Genomic DNA, 21,676 nt, shown 5'->3' with positions numbered 1-21,676 from the left:
TCATACTAACGCTGTAGGCAATTAAAGATTTCAACACTCTGTATAGATGTTAAAATCTGCAATGTAATAAAGTTAACAGAATAAAACAAAAAATAATATAAAACTGAAAAAGATAGACAAGGAAAAAAGATCACTCCATGCATTAAATAATTACAGGGATTAAATAATTCACACATAAGAGTCGATTTCAAAGCGATCGAGTTGCAATTGGGCTACTTATTATGAGAAACTACTTGCTTAGTGGATAGTCATTACATAGACACCGTTGTACTTAAGTATCACCTTGCATTGACCATAACTTTGGATGCATTGCCTCTGTGCTTTGGAACCGGATGAAGTAAGTACCGATGATAATGTGGGTAAATGGGTTGGGGTCTGCGGGTTTCAACCTATTTGGGAGGCCCCATACTCAGCCCAATTAAAATTGCAGTAAGATTAGGTTGTCCCAATCTTAACCTATTCATTTGGGTTGGGTTTGAGGTACCCTATACCCAACCCATTATCCAAACTTAATTAAGATAAGGGCGAACCACATTTTTCCACCCAAGGTTTGGCAAAATAACACTTTCCTACCCACCTTAATGTTCGGTTACAAATCCGTTACTGTCTGACTATAAAGACGAAAACACCCTTTATTATTTGACTTAACAATTTTTTTTATTATTTTATGTCATGTCAACAATAATATACCCCTCTGTATATATGAAATTACTAATATACCCTAACTATATATCAAATTTGTGTGTCCAATTTTTTATTAAAAAATAATATTTTCAATCAATGACATTACGTTAGATTTTTAAAATTTGAAACCTTTAAAATTACTAGTTCGTCCCTATAGTTGCTACAATTAAACTGGCATTTATGTTTAAATTTTGTCAATTTAAACCCAAATAAATTTAAGTGTTAGCACTACTGATTTTTTTTTGGGTAATTGATAATATTATAAGAATAAAGAATAAGCTATCCGGAGATAACCTCTCATCAACGTGTCCCAAACAAAAAGGAAACCCTAACAAGGAGAAAAACCTTTACAAAGGCGAAGTCTTTGAGCAGGACCACAAACTCAAGCACAAAATGCCAGCAAAAACAAGAGCAATCACGCGCCAACAACAACTTAGCACCTGGAAAACTCAACGCGCCAACAACAACTTAGCACCTGGAAAACTCACAGCAGCAGCATTAAAAGGCTAAAAAAAACACCCACACCAGCAAGATCAACACACACCACCACAACAGCCCACACGGCAGCAAGAAAATAACAACAACACGGCATTAGCAACTTAGCATTACTGATTTGCTAAAGTAAGAATCCAAACTGTAAATTAACAATGCATATATATATATATATATATATATAAAAGAAATTTTGTCAATTCAAACCCAATAAAAACAGGGAATTCAAAACAAAGAAAACAACTTTTCCAGTTTCTCATTCATTTCTTAAAATCCAAAAAGTTTTGCTTTCACCCTCCCACTTTCTAGCTCCTTGAAGTTTGTTTTTCCTTTGCTTTTTGGAGATTAAAAACCTTCTTTACAATCTTTTGCTCTTCCACCAAGAAACCTCGAATTTGATGTATTATTTTCATCCAAAGTTACCATCTTCAGTGCCTCTTCAACTGCCTTAGGAGGCTAATCTCCATATAATTTGGTGTCAACGCATTGCTTCACCTTATCTTCACTGAGTTTTGGGTTGCCTAAAACAATCCAGAATTGCATAAAAATCAGCTTGATTGAGGCTTTCATCACACGCCAAATAAATAACTAGAAGTAATAAGCGAAATTCACCACCCACTTTCATCACACAACTTCAGCCAAAAAGCACTACACGGAGTACGTAAAATCTAATAGAGAATGTCGTGAAAGATATGTTCAAAGTCTATGATAGATAGTCTTCTTGAACAAACCTCTAGAACCCAAATGGGGACTCCAACTTTACATAGCCAAAGCAACCATAAGAATTCTGTGACATTAAAAGCAATATACCACTCAGCAATTTACCTTCTTATGGCGATTGTGTTGGGCCAAAAGTCATCAAATTGAAGTACCGCATATTATCCTCCGATGGTGAAGCACTTGTCCCGGGAGCTGTATCCAAAAACCACAAAATCAACTCCACCGAAACCCAACCAAACAAAACTAAATGCACATAACTCAAAAATAAAAACAAAAATAAATAAATAAAATATGCGGAGAGTTAATCAAGTATTCACCTGGTTCACTAACGAAACGTTGAGTTTCCTGTTTGGATCAACAAAAAAAAAAAAAAAAATTCAAAACACAACACAAAATCATCGACAACAAAATCCTAATTTCACCATCCAATCGAAAGCAAAGATCTCAATTAATTAAACTCCCTGTATTACACAATCAATCCAATCAATAAGAGAGAGAATCGGAGGAAATTAGAGCATCAAACTAAAAGAACAAGTAATCCTTCCCATACAGACTTCAATTGACGAAATTGGATCGGTTTTTTAAACGAAAGCGATCTGAGAAATAGAGAAACCAATCGAAATAGAGAGAAAGAGAGCGTAACCTTGATTATTCGTCGGGGGAGATTAATGTTAGCCATTGCTGAGATCGAATCGTTTCAGTTGTTGCAGAGAAAAAACGCTAATAGGGTTTTTTTTTTTTTTTATGACTTTTTTGTCTACTAAACACAGAGAGTCAGAGAATTTAATAAGCTGAAGCGAGAGTGCAACAAAGTCCAGTGTCAAGGCTCACATAAATTGACTATCTTGCCCTTCTTCAAAACGGATTTTTCCAACGGAATATAGCGGTGGGTGAGAAAATGTCGTTCTCCCTTAAGAAAATATTATAAAATAAAAAACTAAAGTAAAACAATTTTTTACTTGACTTTAAAAAATTTCTTCAAAATTTTATTAACAAAAAAGTTAAGAACAATAGTATATCACCATCATATAAAAATATAAATACGGTAAAATAACTTTTTTATTAATTCAATAAAAAAATAATGATCTGGTCAACTACCACTCAACATCGTAAGAAGTGGTGTGTTTGTCACTACTGCCAGGCCTATCAGGATTGGATGGCGAAGATCTATCAAAATCCAGTCGCTCCACTAAATTTCAACATCCCATTTGGCCGCAAAAGGCAGTCGAAACTTTTGTCGCCTTTTGCGACAAAAAAAAGTGTTAGAATCGTCAAACTTCAATAGATCGTTGCCTTTTGATCTCAATGAGACTGTTTGTGTCACTTTTTCTGGTTTTAACCTTCGATTGATTACTGTTGACTAACGGCGATGGTGAATCTAAATTTTTTTATAAATATATCAAAGTATTTATTTAATAAATTAAATGTCTATTTAAATTTATTTAGTAGTTTGAAGAATGTTGTAGGTTATATTTGTCACCTTAAGATTGCTTCAGATATAAAAATTTATAATTTTAATATTTATAACATTATTAATGATAATTATGCTTAAAAATAGACATTTCATTCTGGACTATTTAAATATTCTAAATAGTCCATAATGAAAGATTTAATAACTATTTCTATATTGATAAGTTTGAAGAATTCTTCGTTTACATCTCTTGCATTTTTTACGACTAATTTGATAAGATTATCAAGCCAAAACAGGTTTGTGACCTTTACGTGCTACTTATTGGAATGTGAAACAAATAGTTAAATAAGAGGAAAAAACATTGTTTAAAAAAAAATAACATTCTTTAAATGAGTAAGTCTTTCAGCAATTCATTATTATCCAGATTAAATTGCATCATTATAATTTTAAATCAATAATCCTATTAAATGAACCTACTGTGTTGATGCTCGATTTTAGTTGCCTAGGTAAACGGTCATTTCCTAGCCTAGAATCCACGACACTTGCCCCCTCTCGCATGAAAGGATGTGGAATTTGACCTACAATGCAACAACAGTCAAATGGGGCTAGTGGGCAGGGCCGGCCCAAGTGGTAAGCTAGTGAGGCACCTGCCTAAGGCTCCTCAAAAAAAGGCCCAAAAAGGAGTCTAAAATTATTTTAAGTTTTTTTTTTAATAGGTTTACCGAAATACCATTAGGCCTAAAAAAAGTTTATAATTTTTTATCCAAGCCGGTCCAAAGGGCCAAAAAAACCAAAAATGTCCAAATTCATTATAATTTTTTTACATAAATTTACAAAAAACTATGTTTCATATTTTCCATTCACATCCCTAAATTAACAAAAGCTAAAATAGTAATTTATATGTCTAAATTTCAAAACACCCATTCAATCCCTAAAATAACGAAAACATTGTATCTCCACCCCTCTACACCACCATAGTGCCACTGCCGACATTAAAGTGATGATTACGATTGATTTTCTCACCAAAATCGATCGGAATCATCACTTTATCATTTCCTAAGCATTTTCCCAGCCTTGATATCCCCAATTTGGCCGATTTTTGCTAATTTTCGCAACCCATCTCCATTCTCCACTGTGTGCGACAACCATTTCCAACATGTATCCGCCGTCATTGACCTTTTTCGACGCCGCCATCTTCCTCTCCTCAGCCCTCTCTTCAAAACCCCCCACTTACCTAACCCTGTTAGCCCACCGGTCACCGTCCACCTCTCTTAATTTTTTTTTTTTTCAATTGAGTTTGCTAATGATTTTTGGTTTTGTGTTTTATGGTAATGGTGATCTCTTTGGTAATTGGTTGATTGGAGTTGTTTGTTTTAGATGATTTCTGGAGTTGATTGACTGTTTTTGGTGTGCTTCGGTTTTGGCTGCGGTGGACCGGTGGTGGTTTGGTCGGCTAGTGTTGGGAAAGAAGAAGGGCCAACTAGTGGTTTGGAAATTGGAATGGGGTGGTTTGGAATTTAGCCATTAAGGGTGTGAATCTGCAATTTAGGAAACCAGGGGTACCAACATGATTTCAACAAACCTTGGGTGAGTATATGTCATTTACTTTATAATTTCCCAATTCCCATCAATCCTACCTTCTACCGCCTATCTCTGTAAGCTTGAAACACATTGTTGGCTCAATTTTTCCATTGAGACACCTTGGTTGCTGCAATCTCACAAGTCTCAAATGTCAAATCACAATCTCCTCTCTCTCCCAAGTCCAAATGATAACCTCTTATATCAATTCACTTATCCAAGTTATCTCTCATTTCACTCCAAAAATTCAATGTTCTCATTTTTTACTCTTAGCATTCTCAACTCATTTTACTCTCAAGTCTCAGCTTTCTCATCTCTTTTCTCTTAGCTTTCTCATCTCTATAGACAAAAATTTCTCCAGTGAATGTGTGATTTACATTATTTTTTTTATGTAGGGCAATATTAAGGGCTCTAAATCATTTTACTCTTAGCATTCTCAACTCATTTTATTTTATATTTGATCAAGTGAATGTATGATTTACATCATTATTTTTATGCAAGGTAATAATATAAGATTTTGCAATTTCAGCATAGCAGAAAGCAAAATTAGGAGCATAATTCAGGTGCTAAAGTTCCTTCTTAATTTTTATAATTATTTTTATTTTAGCAAAATAATATTAAAAGCTCTAAATTATTTATTCTTTGAATAGAATTGTCTACTAGAAAGTATGAATCTAGATTTGAAAAACGTAAGAAAAAAAAAAGATAGAAGAACTAATTCAATCTCAAAAAGGTGCACTTGATAGATTTGTTATTAATATGAAACACTAAATGCTAAAAAAACCAAATGAATATTTAAATGAAAAATCAATTGAAAATTGCGAAGAAACTTTTAAAGATAACAATTCAAATTCATCAAATACTAGTAAAAAATATCATAAAAATTTAGAAGAATAAATGTCATTCGACAAGAATGAAAATATTAATGATAAAGAGGAAACAACAATTAAAAATATTTATGATCCGGCACACTGGAATAATTTAGACACAAGCTTATGTGATTTATTAGTTGAGAAATGTCCAAATAGACAAGTTTTAGATTTTCCAAGAGATGAAAATTTTAGACGCTTTTCTGCAATTCATTACATTCGAAAATTACCAAATGGAGAAAAACATGATAGAAAATGGCTAGTATATTCAAAAGAATTAGATAAAGTATTTTATTTTTGTTGTAAATTATTTAGTTTAAAATCAAATGCAATTCAATTAGCAAATGAAGGATGTGGAGATTGGAAAAATCTTAGTGTCAAGCTTAAAAGGCATGAAACAAGCAATGAATATGCCATAAATATGAACATTTGGGTTGATGTTGAGATGTGATTGTTTAAAAACAAAACAATTGATAAATGTTTATAAGAGAAAATAAATAAAGAGAAAGAGCATTGGAAGAATGTACTATTAAGAATTATAGTAGTTGTAAAAAATCTTTCAAAAAATAATTTGGCATTTCGTAGTACAAATGAGAAGATTTATCAAGAAAATAATGGAATTTTTTTGAATTTAATTGAAATGATTGCTGAGTTTGATCCAATAATGCAAGAACACCTTAAATGTATTCAAAATGGAAAAATTCATACTCATTATCTTGGTCATAATATACAAAAGGAGTAGATAAATATTTCAGCATTAGAAATAAGAAATACGATTATTAAAAAAAATCAAAGAATCAAAATATTTTTCAGTTATACTTGATTGTACCCCAGATACAAGTCATCAAGAACAAATGTTTATATTAAAATATGTAGATATTTCAATAAGTCCAATAAAAATAGAAGAGTACTTTATAGATTTTATAAAAGTTGATGATACTTCTGGTCAATGTCTTTTTAATGTACTCACAAGTATACTAAAAAATCTTGAACTTGATGTAAATAATGTGAGAGGACAAGGATATGATAATGGGTCTATTATGAAAGGTAAACAACAAGGTATGCCAAAAAGATTAGTATATATAAATTCTAGAACATTTTATACACCATGTGGTTGTCACAATCTTAATTTAGTTATTTGTGATATGACTAATTCATGTGCTAATGCTATTACATTTTTTGGAGTGACACAACACATATACTCATTATTTTCTTCTTCTACAAAACAATGGGAAATTTTGCAAGATCATGTTTCTAATTTGACACTTAAGCCATTATCACAAACACGTTGGGAAAGTCGTGTTGTAAGTGTTAAAGCAATAAAATTTCAATCTTCACAAATAAGAGATGCTTTATATCAATTAGCAGAAACTAGTGAAGATCCTAAAACAAAAAGTGAAGCTATTTCTTTAGTAACATATGAGATTGAAAATTTTGAATTTCTATTAGGCATGATTATTTGGTATGAAATGTTACTTGCTGTTAATACGGTTAGTAAATATTTACAATCTAAAAATATGGACATTGTTGTTGCAACAAATTAGTTGAAAGATCTTGTTTCATTTTTTTGAAAAATATAGAGAAACTGGGTTTACATCTGCAATGATTTATGCTAAAGAGATTGCAGAGCAAATAAATATATAACCAAAATTTTGTGAAAAACGTACAATAAAGAGAAAAAAACAATTTGATGAGAATGAAATGAAGAGATGAAATTGTCTGCTAAAGAATCTTTTAGAATAAATTATTTCACATATTTAGTTGATCATGCAATTTCTTCACTTCAAAGTAGGTTTGAACAATTTGAAATATATAGTGACAATTTTGGTTTCTTTTATAGTATAGAAAAGTTAAAATTGCTTGATGATGATAATTTGAAGAAAAATTGTTTAAATCTTGAAAACTGTTTAAAACATGACATGCTCTCTGATATTGATGGTTTAGATTTATATTTAGAACTAAAAGTTTTAAAAGAAATTATAAACGTGGAAATTAAAACACCACTTGAGATACTAGATTTTATAAAAAAATGTGAATTCTTTTCCAAATGCATGGATAGCTTATAGAATACTATTAACTATTCCTATTACTGTAGCTTCAGTAGAAAGAAGTTTTTCAAAATTAAAGTTAATAAAATCTTATTTGCGTTCACCCATGTCATAAAAAAGATTAGGTAATTTGACTATATTATCAATTGAAAAAGATTTGGTTTCTAAACTTGAATATAAAAAATTAATTAGTGATTTTGCATCTCAAAAGGTAAGAAAAATAAATTTGAAATATTTTTTTAATATATGCTTATATTATTAGAAGGGCCTCAAAGTAACTCTTACCTAAGGTCACAAATATCTTTGAGACGGCCCTTATATGTGTATTAATTGACAATAATTACCCAAAGAGAATTCTTGCAAAAAATAGCAAGAACTATAGAGAGAGAATGGATTTAGATTTATCAATTTTTCATTACCCCTTTTTACCTTGTGGAGCTCTCTTTATATAGCGCATGAGTGGCTTTCCATATGTCCTATTACATGCACTATGGGTGAGGTGTCTTCCATATGCAGCCTACCTCTCACTTGGCAGCTGAATGATATTATTTCATAATTTCTCTCTCGAAAGGGATTATGCACCATTAAATGAGGCAGGTTTGTCATGCCTTCCATTAACATTGCATGCAATGTTCTGAAACCTGGACCAGAAGATGACTCGGTCAGATGGTTGGTTTCCGGTCTGAACGGTCCAACCGGTCTGACTGATGATGTCATCTATATATATATATTCACATGTCATTTCATGTTCTCTCCTTCATAGTTTTTTTTTTTTCCTCTCTTTCTTCTTTATATATATATATATATATATTTCTCACATTTCCAATGTCACCTCATCTTCTCTTTCTTCTTCTCTCCTTTATTTTTTTCCCTTTCTTTCTCGCTGTCTCTTCTCTTTCTTCTTTAAGTCTTCCATATTCTCTTCTGTTTTCTCACCTCCTCTTCTCTTTCTTGCTCTGCATCTTCAAATCTTCTTCTTCATCTTATTTTTTTCTCTCTTTCTCTCAATCCTCTTCTCTTTCTACTTCTGCTTCTTCAGATCTTCTCCTTCGTCTTTTTTTTTCTTTCACTTTCTAAGCTCGAATCTAACCGAAGATGAATAAAGGTGGAAGAGAAGATAAATGAAGTTGGATTGGAAGCCGGAAAAAGACGAAGAAACAAATGAAGATTAAAAAAACGAAGGCTGAAGCAAAAAATGTAGGGATTTTGCCTTTCAAAATAGTCACATTTGTTGGACCAGATTTTCATCTAATCTAGTTGGACCGGCTGTTTAACATTATTCCGCCAGTCTACTAATGGTTAGAAACGGTTTAAATAAAAATACCGAGTTTTAGTACTTAATGAACCAAAATCATTGACGAAACCTAGTCGGACCGGATGGTCCGGTCCGAGTTTCAGAACATTATTTGCATGTAATCATAATTATTTAATGATCTGTTATTAATTCACTTTCTGTTAAATATTAAACTTGTGGGCAGTCGAAATCCATTTTATGCCTTGTCGGTTTTATAGACACTTCTCGAGACAGTTTTATGGGCTCCAACGTCCAATGACCATTCCTATTCCAATGTTGGTGTATGTCGTCAAGCCCAATGCATGTACATAGACTTTGCTCTAGTTCTAGTCCAATGCTTCAACCCCTCATGGACTCTCATTTGTCCCCATTTAGTAGTGATTTCACCTTTTTACCCTTACTAGTTATATTACCCACCAACATAAGCCCCCCCTAGTCTTTAGAGTATTGCAAATAGTGTTGAGCCTAGCTTAATTGTTGAGTGAGGGAGAAGGATAAAATCATTTCTATATTGCAATGCATGATCCTCTAGGCTCTAGCTTTGGACTTCATAATTGCAGTGGTTCAATAACACATTTTGAAGGATGGGCCAGTATTTCAAGAGCCTCTGATAGTTTCATATCTTGAATTTACTAGGCTTGTTTTTCTTTTATTCAAACCGTATGGGTCCCCTCTCTTTTTCTTCCAGTAAAGCCTCATTCCAGAGTGCTTAGTTGATTTCATTGGGCGTCCAATAGAGAATTCTACATACTTCCCTAGGCTGCCAAGTGTGTTGGGCTTGGGTTTCCCTTGCAGAGGATGGCCCAAAATCCTAAAGCCCAAAAATAAAAAGAAGGAAAAAAATAATAATAATAAAAGCAGCTTATATCAGTTGACTATGGAGTGGGTGAATAGAAAAATAGGGTACTGTTCACAGATTAAAAATCTACAAAAGTGAGAGAGAGGCAACCACACCAGGTTATTTCAGTGATGATCCAACGGTAAATCTTGCTTCGTTGTTGTTCAAATTTTAGAGCGTTATTGTTAACAATAAGATCTTCACATTCAACGGTCAGTTTCATGATAGCCATATTTTTTTGTAGAGTTTTGCCTCTAGAAAGATAGTCAAATCAAAAAGTTGAGTTGCAGAATTTTTAGTCCATCTATCCTTCTTCAGCTTGACGATCGGAAGGTCATCTCTTGTCTTATCAACTTGATTTTTTGTCAGAACGCAGAGGACGTTTGGTTCTTCAATCTGGACGGTTAGTTTTCAATTTTAACAGTTGAGTTTGGAGTTATACAACCTCTATTTCAGGTGCTTTGCTGGTGATTTTACTCTATCTTTTTGTAACTTTTTGTGTATTTCACTTTGTTGGACTTGTGATAAAGCTCTAAATTAGTGTGCAATATAATTGGTAGATTGTGGCTGCTGTAAACACTTTTTATTATAATGGATTTAAATGGATCATACGATCCTGTGGATTTTTAATCTCTTCACCTTAAAGAGGTTTTTCCACGTAAAATTGCTTGCGTCTCTTGTGAATTTGATTGTTGTTTTCAAGCATATTTGCTCAAGGTTATGCTCCTCACATATTCATTCAAGTAGAAAATACTTTGTTAGTGCATTATTTCTTTTCAAAGTGGTATCAGAGTGAGGTTGTAGACTGTTTGAATGATGGAGGCAAATTCAAGTAAATTGGTTTGTTTGAATGGAAAAAATTAGCATAAGTGGAGAGGGAAAATGAAAGATATTTTCTTTGTGAAAATACTACACTTGCCAATGTTTGCTTCGGAAAAACCTGATTCTAAAAGTGACGAAGATTGAGTTTGAGCACAAAAAAGTGTGTGGCTATATTAGGCAATGGGTAGAAGATAATGTTGTGAATCATATTGCTAATGAGATTCATGCTAGGAGTTTGTGGAATAAACTTGAGACGTTATATGCTTCAAAAATAGGAAATAACAAATTGTCCCTACTTAAACAAGCCATGAATTTGAGATACAAGGAAGGGAGTTCTATTTTGGACCACTTGAATGAATTTCAAGGTTGAGTTGATCAATTGTCCAATATAGGTGTAAAGTTTGATCAGGGACTTTGGTTGCTTAATACTTTGCCTGACTCTTGGGAAAATTTCCGTGTATCCTTGACAAATTCTACTTCTAATGGTATTGTAACCATGGAATATGTCAAGAGTGGTGTTTTAAATGAGAAGGTGAGATAGAGAACTCAAGGCTCTTCATCATCACATTTTGAGGTCTTAGTCACTGAAAACAAAGGGAGAAGCAAGAGTAAAGGTCAAGGGCAAAATGGTAGACGTAAAAGCAGGAGTAAATCAAGGTCAAAGTATAAGAATCTTGAATGTCACTATTGTGGTAAAACTGGGCATATCAAGAAATATTGCTATAAATGAAAAAAGGAGAGATCAAACTAAAAAATAGCAAGCAGGAGAAAAATGATGATGGCAAGCATAATGATCAAGTTGCTACTGTTACTTCTGAAGATTTCTTTATTCTCTATGATGATGATGTTATAAATGTTGCATGCCATGAGACCATTTAGGTAATTGATAGTGGTGCTTCTATTCACATACATCTAGAAAGGATCTTTTTACTTCCTATGCTGCAGGCGACTTTGGGACAGTAAAGATATTCAATGATGGTTTGGCAAAGGTCATTGGTATTGGAGATGTATGTTTGGAAATGGATGACGGTAGTAGTCTACTACTCAGAGATATGAAGCATATTCCTGACATTCATCTGAATCTGATTTCTACAAGCAGACTTGACGATGAGGGCTACTGTAACACTTTTAGTAATGGTCAGTGGAAGTACACTAGGGGTTCCATCGTTGTGACTTGAGGCAAGAAGTTTTCTACTTTATACATATTACAAGCAAGACTTTCCAAATGCATTATTAATGCAATGAAGGATGACTTTACAGTAGGCTTGTGGCATAAGAGACTTGCCCACATAAGTGAAAAAAGCTTGGCAATATTGTCTAAAAAGAATCTTCTCTCTAGAATGAAAAGTGCAAATTTGAAAAGATGTACTCATTGAAAGGCAGGAAAACATAATACAGTTTCCTTCAAGAGTTCCCTTCCTTCAAGAAAACAAGGTATTCTTGATTTGGTGCAGTTCGATGTTTGTGGACCTATGAAAACGAAAACACTTGGTAGCGTTTCTTACTTTGTGACCTTCATAGATGATCATTCAAGAAATTCGTGGGTTTATACATCGAAAACAAAAGATCAAGTGTTGGATGTGTATAAAAAGTTTTAGGTTTTGGTTGAGAGACAAACTGTGAAGAAATTGAAGTGCATTAGAACAGATAATGGGGGAGTGTATTTGGGTCTATTTGATGAATATTGTAGACAACACGGCATTCGACATCAAAAGACACCACCCAAGACTCCACAGTTGAATAGGTTAGCTAAAAGGATGAACAGAACACTAGTTGAGGGGGTGAGATGCTTGCTTTCACAGGCGCAGTTATTAGGTTATTTTTGGGGTGAAGCTTTGAAATAGTTGTACATGTTCTTAATCTCACACCTTTTGTCCCTCTTCAGTCTGATGTACCAAAGAGAGTTTGGAGTGGCAAAGATGTTTCTTATGATCACTTACATGTTTTTGGATGTAAGACATTTGTGCATATTCCCAAAGATGAGAGGTCTATGCTTGATATAAAGACTAGATAGTGCATCTTTATAGGTTATGTTCTTGATGAATTTGGCTATAGGCTATATGATCCAGTTGATTAGAAACTAATAAGCAGTCGTGATTGTTGTGTTTATGGAAGATCAAACTATACAAGATGTTTAAAAAGTAAAGAAAGTAGTGTCTTAAGTAAAGAAAGTAGTGTCTTAGTATAGTGATGGTTTGATTGACTTGGACCTAGTGCCTTTCACGAATTTGCCAACAAATGTTGAACATGATGTTCAAGATGACCATCAAGATTTAAATGATGCAGATGCTTCTATGCAGGTTCAGATAGATTATCAGACTACTGATCAGCTTCTAGAACCAGAAATTCCACTCAGGAGGTCTATTAGAGACCGATGTCTTTTCACACGGTATTCTAAAAATGAGTATGTATTATTGACTGCCAAGGGAGAGCCTCAGTGTTATACAGAAGCAATGGAAGACAAAAACAAAGCAAATTGTGTTGATGCTATGGAAGATGAGATGCAGTCATTGCATGACAATCACACCTTTGAGATGGTAAAGTTGCCTAAGGGTAAGACAATTTTGAAAAACAAGTGAGTCTACAAGGCAAAGTAAGAAAGACATACTTCACAGCCACGGTGCAAAGCCAGATTAGTTGTCAAGGGATTCAATCAGAGAAAAGGAATTGACTTTGATGATATTTTCTCTCATGTTGTGAAATCATCTTCCATATGTGTGGTTTTAGGCTTGGCGACTAGCCTGGACTTAGAAGTTGTGCAGATGGATGTGAAAACTGAATTTCTTCATGGTGATTTGGAGGAAAAAAATTACATGGAACAACTAGAGGGTTTCCAAGTTAAAGGAAAAGAAGATTATGTCGGTCGTTTAAAGAAAAGCCTCTACGGTTTGAAGCAAGCACCCCGACAATGGTATAATAAGTTCAAGTCAGTTATGAGGGAGCATGGTTAAAGAAGACTAGTTTTGATCATTGTGTATTTGTGCAGAAATTCTCTAATAACGATTGTATTATTTTATTGCTTTATATTGATGACATGTTGATATTTGGCAAGAATTCTTCTAGGATTGGTGATTTGAAGAAGCAGTTGAGTAAGTCATTGGCTATGAAGGATTTAGGGCCAACAAAACAAATTCTTGGCATTCAAATTTGTTGAAACAGAAAAGAGAAGAAATTGTATATGTCACATGAGCAATATATTGAAAAAGTGCTTCAAAGGTTGAACATGGGTAAGGCCAAAGCGGTGAGTTCTCCCCTAGCTACTCATTTTAAGCTAAGTGCAAAGCAAGGTCTTTCTACATATAGTCAGAAGAAGGAAATAGAAAGAGTCCCTTACGCTTCAACTGTAGGAAGCTTGATGTGTGCAATGGTGTATATGAGACCAGATATATCTTTTGTAGTTGTGGCTGTTAGCATATTTTTGTCAAATCCGGGGAAAGAGCATTGGGCTGCAATGAAGTGGACTATAAGGTATCTACGAGACACTTCCAAGTTAAAATTTTGTTTTGGAAGTGATAAACCAGTTTTGGTTGACTCCACAAATGTTGACTTGGCCGGGGACATGGATACTCGTAAGTCTACTTCTGGTTATCTAATTACTTTTGCTGGTGGAGTAGTTTCTTGGCAGTCTAGATGGCAAAAGTGTGTTACACTTTCTACGGCAGAAGCATAATTTATTGCTATAACAGAAGCTTGCAAGGAGTTGCTGTGGATGAAAAAGTTCATGAGAGAGCTTGGTTTTAAACAACAATGGTATGTTTTGTTTTGTGACAACCAAACTGCTATTCATCTTGTGAAGAATTCTAAATTCCATTTGAGATCTAAGCATTTTGATGTAAGGTATCATTGGATAAGGGATACTCTTCACGATAGCCTATTTGAACTTAAGAAGATCCATACATATGACAATGGCTCGAATATGTTGACAAAGGCTTTAGCAAGGGAGAAGCATGAAGTTAGTCGAGCTATTGCCGATATGGTCCATTTCCCCACATAGTCGAGAAAGGAGGAGATTTTTTGGGCCTGGGTTTCCCTCATGTGGAGGATGGCCCAAAATCCTAAAGCACAAAAATAGAAAAAAAAAAAAAAACAAAACAAAAGCAGCTTATATTAGTTGATTATGGAGTGGGTGAACAGAAAAATAGGGTACTTACAGTTCACAGATTAAAAATCTATAGAAGTGAGAGAGAGGTAGCCACACCAAGTTATTCCAATGACTATCCATCGGTGAATCTTGCTTCGTTTTTGCTCAAATTTCATAGCGTTGTTGTTGACGATAAAATCTTCGCATCCAACGGTCAATTTCGTGATAGCCATCTTTTTTGTAGAGTTTTGCCTCTAGAAAGACAGTCAAATCAAAAAGTTGAGTTGCAGAATTTTTAGTCCATTTGTTCTTCGTCAGCCTGACAATTGGAAGGTCATCTCTAGTTTGATCAACCTGATTTTTTTCAAAACGCAGAGGACGTTTGGTTCTTCAATCTAGACAATTCGTTTTCGATTTTAACGGCTGAGTTTGGAGTTATACAGCCTGCATTTCGGGTGCTTTGCTGATGATTTTACTCTATCTTTTTGTACCTCTATTGTGTATTTCACTTTATTAGACTTGTGATAAAACTTTAAATTAATGTGCAATATTATTGGCGGATTGTGTCTGTTGTAAATACTTTTTATTATAATAGATTTAAGTAGATCATACGATTCCATGGTTTTTTATTATCTTCACATTGAAGAGGTTTTTTCACGTAAAATTGCTTGTGTATCTTGTGAATTTGATTGTTGTTTTGAGGCATATTTGCTCAAGGTTTTGCTCCTCACAGATACATTCAAGTAAGAAATACTTTGTTAGTATATTATTTCTTTTCAAAATGGCAGGAAGAAAATCTAGATTTCTCCACCCAATTTAAACTACTCACTATCAAGTTGTCTACCATTATCGCACACTATGGTGTGGGGTATGCCAAAGCGACACACCACTACCCTTTAAATAAAGCTGGTTGTCTTACTTTCTGTTATTATATTTAGAGTTTCAGCCTCAACCCACTTTGTTTAATAATCAATTGCTAGATCGCGTATTTGGCCTGCCCTTTCCCCATAGGCATGAGACCAATCAGGTTTATACCCTACTTGGCTAAGGGCCAAGGTGAAGTCATTGGTATGAGTTGAGTGGCTAGCAATCTCGAAGTTTTAGCGGTTCTTTGATACCCCTCGCACTTGCGTGTGTACTCCTTTACATCTTCATGTATTGAAGGCCAATAATACCCTTGCTTGAATACTTTGTGCGCCAGTGATTTGGCTCCTGCATGATTTCCATAAACACCTCGTGTATTTCCTTCATAATATACCCAAGATAGTTTTATGAACTCCAACATCCAATGACCGTTCCTATTCTAATGTTGGCGTGTGACGTTGAGTCCAATGCCTATACATAGACCTTGCTCTAGTCCAATGCTTCAACCCCTCCTGGACTCTCGGTTCTCCTAATTTAGTAGTGATTTTACCCTTATGTAGTTATATTACCCACCAACACATCATTAATTGGAGTTTATCTACTCAACTAAAATAATTAATAACGAATTGCCCGAGCTTTGGATAAAAAAGCAAAAATCTACAAGGAAACCTCATTTATTTGTTTGATTATTATAAAAGAATTCTACATGCTTTATTTGAAGGAAATAAGTACACAATAAAAAGTATGCGTATATGTAAAAGCTATATTTGGTTGAGAAAAACTGGGCCAAGAAAGTAGGCTCAAGCTTAAACGACGTCTGTCTGTTGGGATTAGCCAAGATGAAAGTTGATTTTGGAGGAAGCCCATAAAGCCCCAATAAAGGAAGGTAGCCCAAAGGAAAATAACTTAGCATATATGTTTTGTGATGGCGAGGGTGAATAAGCTTGTAAAGAAAAGCACAGAAAACATAAGAGTGGCACTGTAATATGTAACTTTTCAAAAACTTTTCTCTTAAGGGTGCCTATAAAAGTAAGAGATCATAGGTAATTTACTGCAAACAATTCTTTCTCACAAATTTTCTTTCATAACCCTGACGTGCCAACTCGCAATTGATTAGCTTACAATTAATTAATTAGACCCATGTAGAACCCATGTGAGACTCGTTGTGAACTGATCAATTACGAACTGTCACAACAAAGTTGTGAGAGAAAATTTGTGAGAAAATGTTATTAGTATAATATTATGATATTATCCTTTACGCATTCATTAACTATCTAGAATTTGTATGGTAATAGTCCAAAAGATCTTCTCTCAAATATTTCCTTACAACCAAACACTCATTTTCGCTACTTAGAATACTAGGACATCTTAATCAAATTGAAGATTCTTTCAGTCTTCAATATAGATCCTATCCTCTTTTAATTTCACCTCAATTACATAAATGTGAGACCAGGAATTATTCCCTTTTTTTCCTATTTAATCTTCATCAACCTTATGCACGCTAATATAGTTCATGAAGAGGAAAAGAGGGCTAATACCACTGCCGAATGGGAGAGCGTTGGGCGCGGCGCAGGATGAGTCTGCAACAATAGAGCAAAGAGAGGGTCGGACTTCAATCAATAAACTGTAGAGCTAGAAAAATAAAATATCATCTCTATATATTTTTTTTCCTTCTAAAAGAAGGGAGGGATCGTAATCACATTATAGGGCAGAGAAGCACTACCCTCAAGTAGTACGAGTTAAATTATATTAATTATAGAAAGATCAGACCCACTGTATTAAATATTACGAGCCAAGTATGTCAAAATATGTTAAATAGGCTACTAATCGGCAAGTAATCTTGCACGGTCTTTTTGCCCATCGTGGCACGATTCCATATATTACAAGGGTGGTTTTGTAGCAACATAATTCGAAGATACAAATCATTTCTAAAAACCCTACGCAATCCCCTTCTTTGAAATTCGATACTGATAAGCAATTTGTCTTCTCCATTCATGAATAGGAACCTATTGAGCAATCCATACAAAGGGTTTACCAATTACTATCATGATAGCTGCCACAAAAATCAGTTGATACACTAAATCTTTAAATTTAACAACATATCAAACCCAGATCAATTCAAAAGCATAAAAATAAATCCTTACAGCAGGGAAGCCACCATAATCACCAGGCTGTGTGATGTCCTTGGTGACACAGCTATTAGCAGCAAGCCGAACCTGCAATCCCATATCATTGGACATTATTTTCAATGTGAATATTTTAGCTCTTCAATCAATTATAGCAGATGGAAAATTAGTACAAGACCTATTTTTGTACAATTAAAACTACATGACAATTGTGTACTGCAATCAGAAAGTTAAATTGAAACAAACATTTAAGTTGACTCCAAGAAGAAAAAGTTCTATATATTCACTTTGAACTAGAGGTGAGCCAAAATTTCAGGTGGACCTAGAATTGCAGCGTACCCGATGTTCCGGTTCCAGTTCCCACCCAGAACCGACACTGTGTAGGTAGATTCTAGCTCCCAAATTTAAGGAACCGGTATTGTATGGTTCCGATTTCGGTTCCACAACTTCAAGGAACCAAAACCAACCCAAGAACCAGAACCAAAACCGAAAACAGGGTACTCGATTTGGAACCGTTTTAAGAATCCACTTGGGGATAGGTGCAGGCTTGTGCAAGAGTAGACGTGTGTTGCAGCAGTTGCATGTGGAGCTGGGTGTAGTTGGCTGAGAACTTTTGTAGGGCAGGTGGTGTGCAGTGGGCAAACAACACTTCAATTCCAACAGGTGGGAGCAGTGTAAACCCAGATAACACCAACTCAAATTCAACCAATCGAACTCCAAATCAATCTAGACAACAACTCCCTCAATCAAACAACAATCAAACCAAACCAAATACTTCCAACTATCAACAGTCATGGGCAGGCGATGGTGAACGTGCAAGGCTGGCGCATGCAAGGATCACACATGCACCGTGAAGTGTGCGGCAACAACAGGAGGAGGTGAGTGTAGGAGGAAAGGGACGGTGGCAAGAGGCTGATGAGTTGAATTGCAGGCTTGGAGTTGAGCAAGGGTCAATCGCGTGACTTCAACTGTCACGCAATTATCAGGCTAGGGTGGCGACGGTGATTGTGAATGAAGCTGGAAGGGAGGTTGTGGAGTGAGATCGAAGACGCGATGATGGGAGATGGTGGCAGTGGTGGGCGGTGGTGGGCAGTCGCGCGAGCCTAGAGAGAGCTGCACAAACGGTGCAAATTGGCAATGACAGGTGGCAGCACAACTCAAGCAGAGCTGGGGTTTGCTGGGATAGTGACCAAGAACCAGGATCCGACAATTGGTCACCAGAAATGGCCAGCAACGGCATCGGCAGTGACAAGGAGTTGAGAGAAAATTTGAGAGAAAAATATTTGTAATTTTAATTTTGTGAACAATACAGGGTACTCGGAACCGAAACTTACCTGATAGGTTCTGGTTCCAATTCCTAAGATTTAGGAACCACATAATACCAGTTTCGGTTCCTAAATCTCAGGAACGGTACTATGCGATTCTGGCTCTGGTTCATGAGATTTGAGTCAGGTACACAGACCCGCTCACCCTTACTTTTAACAACTGCTAATAGAATATTATTAGCCTAAACTGTGAAGCACAGCAAGAAACATACTCCAATGCATGATTAGCTTGACAAACAGAGTTTGTAGTCCATAACCTCACTATCCTTTCACTTCATCAAGTACATACCTTTGTTGCAATAGAGACGTGATCACGAACAGCTACTCTTCCCCCCAAAGTTACAAAGTCTCCAATCCTGAAGCAGGACAAATGATACAGTCATAGCTATCAAGAACTTTTGTAGCCCATGAAGTTCTCAAATGACCATTGTATCAATTACATGATAAATCAAAGGCCCAAAGAATTGATATAGAAAAAGAAGAAGGCAAAAAGAGAATAATATACGTTACTGAACCTGCAATCCCAGTTTGTCCACAAAGCATGCAACTCTTCCCAATAATTACATTATGACCAATCTGCAAAGCCGAGATTTGGTTTTTGTATAATGCCAAATAAGTTTTTATCTCTATTTATGTTTCCTCTTGAAACCGCAGAAAGTTGTTAATTGACAAATGACAAGGCAAAAGAATAGAACTTGCCTGAACTAAATTATCTATCTTTGAATAATCCCCTATCACTGTATCTCTCCAACTGCAAAACCAAATAGGCAGTAACTCAGAATTAATTTGAGTTTAAGAATATATACATATGCACATTACAAAATCCTTGATATTTAAAGCCAACACATGTCTCACCTGCCCCTGTCAATGCACGTATTTGCACCGATCTCCACATGGTTTCCTATCCTAGCATTCAGCATCTGACAAAGTGACATACATATACTATAATTCTTCAATTGCAGATACAAAACTGAACAAGATACCAGAGATACCTACTTAGCTTTTCATCAAAAGGGTAAGATATATGAGGAGATGCATGTATAGCAATAATACCAAGTTATAATATTTTTACAAACAAAATTCTGTTTTTTTTTTTTTTTTTTCAGTAAAACGGGTGTATGTATGCATGCCAACCAATTACGCGGGTCAAGTCAGTGAGTTTGGCTTGGTGCCGTGATTGCCCACTGAAGACTCTCTTCCATAAAATATGTTTACTTTCAAGTTCTAAATTTTTGTTGGACAGTCTCAAGAATATCTCAAAAGGATAAACTACAAGGACTAAAAAAAAATAAAAAAATAAAAAAAAAATAATAAAACCAACTATATATCACCAACTTGAGGCTTCTTCAACATGTTGCCATTCTCGTCAACAAAAAATCCAAACCCTGTAAAGTAAACAAGGGTATAACAGCCTATCTTAGAAACATTTACGCTTGCAACTGATTTAACCTTTAAGCACAAAAAATATAATAAATCTAACGACCAAATTTTGAAATAATCAAGGCTTACCATCTTGACCAATGCACACCCCATTGTGAATTAAACATGAATCACCTATAATGCAATTACTGAGAGCAACATTATATCTGTTGAAATATAAATATAGTTGTAGTTACAATCGAAATTAAAAAAAAAAAAAAAAAAAAAAAAGTAAATATAAATTAAGTTAACAATTATACCCTATATTCGTGGATTGACCGATAGTAACTGCAGGTCCAACAACAGCTCCTGATCCAATACGAACGTTGGCACCCAGCACAGCATCTGGATGAACCATTGCTCCAATTTCAATCAGCGCCGTTGAATCGATGGAAGCTGAGTGGTGGAAGGTCCCACCTCCGTTGTGCCATTTTTTAAAATCTAGATGACTTTCTACCCCTAAAAGATGCAAAGGCATGTGCCAAAAATCTTTTAGACATTTTCACAAACACTTGGCAGCAAAAGATGAATGCTCCAGAGCATGTTAATCATGACTTACTGACTTACCAGATTTAGCCGAAAATTTACAAATACTACCATAGTCTTGCTTACGTTTATTCTTGGAGTAGAAAACGGCAAATCTTCTAAGGTAAACAACCATGACTACTTAAATTAACAAAGCTATTTTAAGGAAATGTCGAAAGAGACTCTACCAGTAAGAACGATGGAGGTAATAAAAAGTAGCACAACTGTTGTTACAGTTGAATATTAGCGAAATTTTCTCCTATCGTTCGCTCGTATACCAATTTGTCTTTGTACAATACTCGCGTTAAAATTACAAAAATACTAAGGACCGGTTCGTTTATATTTTTAACTCATCATTTTTGTTTTTTAGACATGGAAAATCATGAAAATAAGTGTTTGTTTGAGATAGAATTTAAATAGTTTTTTTTTTTTTTTTTGAAAATAAAACAATTGTCACATATAATTCTAAAATTTAATGAAAATTAGAACATTAAAATAAATTTTTATATCAAACACATTTTTAAATATTAAAATACAACTCAAAAATTTGAATTGTATTTTAATTTTGATAATTTATTCT

At 34.7% G+C, this 21,676-nt stretch overlaps 1 protein-coding gene and 1 long non-coding RNA gene across 5 annotated transcripts; both read right to left on the bottom strand.

Annotated features, from left to right (window-relative positions):
• Positions 1 to 1,165: 1,165 nt before the first annotated feature.
• LOC116129042 lies at positions 1,166 to 2,677 on the bottom strand. The gene is made up of 4 exons (XR_004127841.1): positions 2,540 to 2,677; positions 2,214 to 2,241; positions 2,002 to 2,088; positions 1,166 to 1,697 (listed from the first exon to the last, which is right to left on the bottom strand). It is a non-coding gene; the product is annotated as an uncharacterized LOC116129042 (long non-coding RNA).
• Positions 2,678 to 16,993: 14,316 nt separating this feature from the next.
• On the bottom strand, positions 16,994 to 21,355 carry LOC116129020 (probable UDP-3-O-acylglucosamine N-acyltransferase 2, mitochondrial). 4 transcript variants are annotated; one of them, XR_004127840.1, is made up of 11 exons: positions 21,139 to 21,355; positions 20,832 to 21,030; positions 20,662 to 20,738; positions 20,488 to 20,537; positions 20,008 to 20,072; positions 19,852 to 19,903; positions 19,658 to 19,728; positions 19,442 to 19,508; positions 19,162 to 19,312; positions 17,846 to 17,917; positions 17,649 to 17,707 (listed from the first exon to the last, which is right to left on the bottom strand). XR_004127840.1 is itself a non-coding variant. In XM_031414767.1 (10 exons), exons 1-10 carry the CDS (start codon positions 21,230 to 21,232, stop codon positions 17,213 to 17,215), a joined length of 816 nt encoding a protein of 271 aa, XP_031270627.1. In that variant the 5' UTR covers positions 21,233 to 21,355; the 3' UTR covers positions 16,994 to 17,212. The 4 variants fall into 4 exon arrangements, 3 of the variants coding, with proteins under 3 accessions (XP_031270627.1, XP_031270618.1, XP_031270634.1); XM_031414767.1 differs by lacking the exons at positions 17,649 to 17,707; positions 19,162 to 19,312 and adding an exon at positions 16,994 to 17,281; XM_031414758.1 differs by lacking the exon at positions 19,162 to 19,312 and having other exon boundaries at positions 17,394 to 17,707; positions 21,139 to 21,354.
• Between the last annotated feature and the right edge of the window lie 321 nt (positions 21,356 to 21,676).

Source organism: Pistacia vera, unplaced genomic scaffold (genome assembly GCF_008641045.1).
Source record: "Pistacia vera cultivar Batoury unplaced genomic scaffold, PisVer_v2 Contig1056, whole genome shotgun sequence".
Taxonomy (NCBI): domain Eukaryota; kingdom Viridiplantae; phylum Streptophyta; class Magnoliopsida; order Sapindales; family Anacardiaceae; genus Pistacia; species Pistacia vera.
This window is presented reverse-complemented; position numbering and strand designations above follow the sequence as displayed.

Excerpts from the sequence above, each read along its gene's own strand:
- LOC116129020 (XM_031414767.1), bottom strand. The coding sequence starts at position 21,232 with ATGGTTGTTTACCTTAGAAGATTTGCCGTTTTCTACTCCAAGAATAAA. Across the intron at positions 21,031-21,138 it reads TAAATTTTCGGCTAAATCTG|GGGTAGAAAGTCATCTAGAT; the intron begins GTAAGTCAGTAA and ends TGCATCTTTTAG. Across the intron at positions 19,509-19,657 it reads GGGATTGCAGGTTCAGTAAC|GATTGGAGACTTTGTAACTT; the intron begins GTATATTATTCT and ends GTCCTGCTTCAG.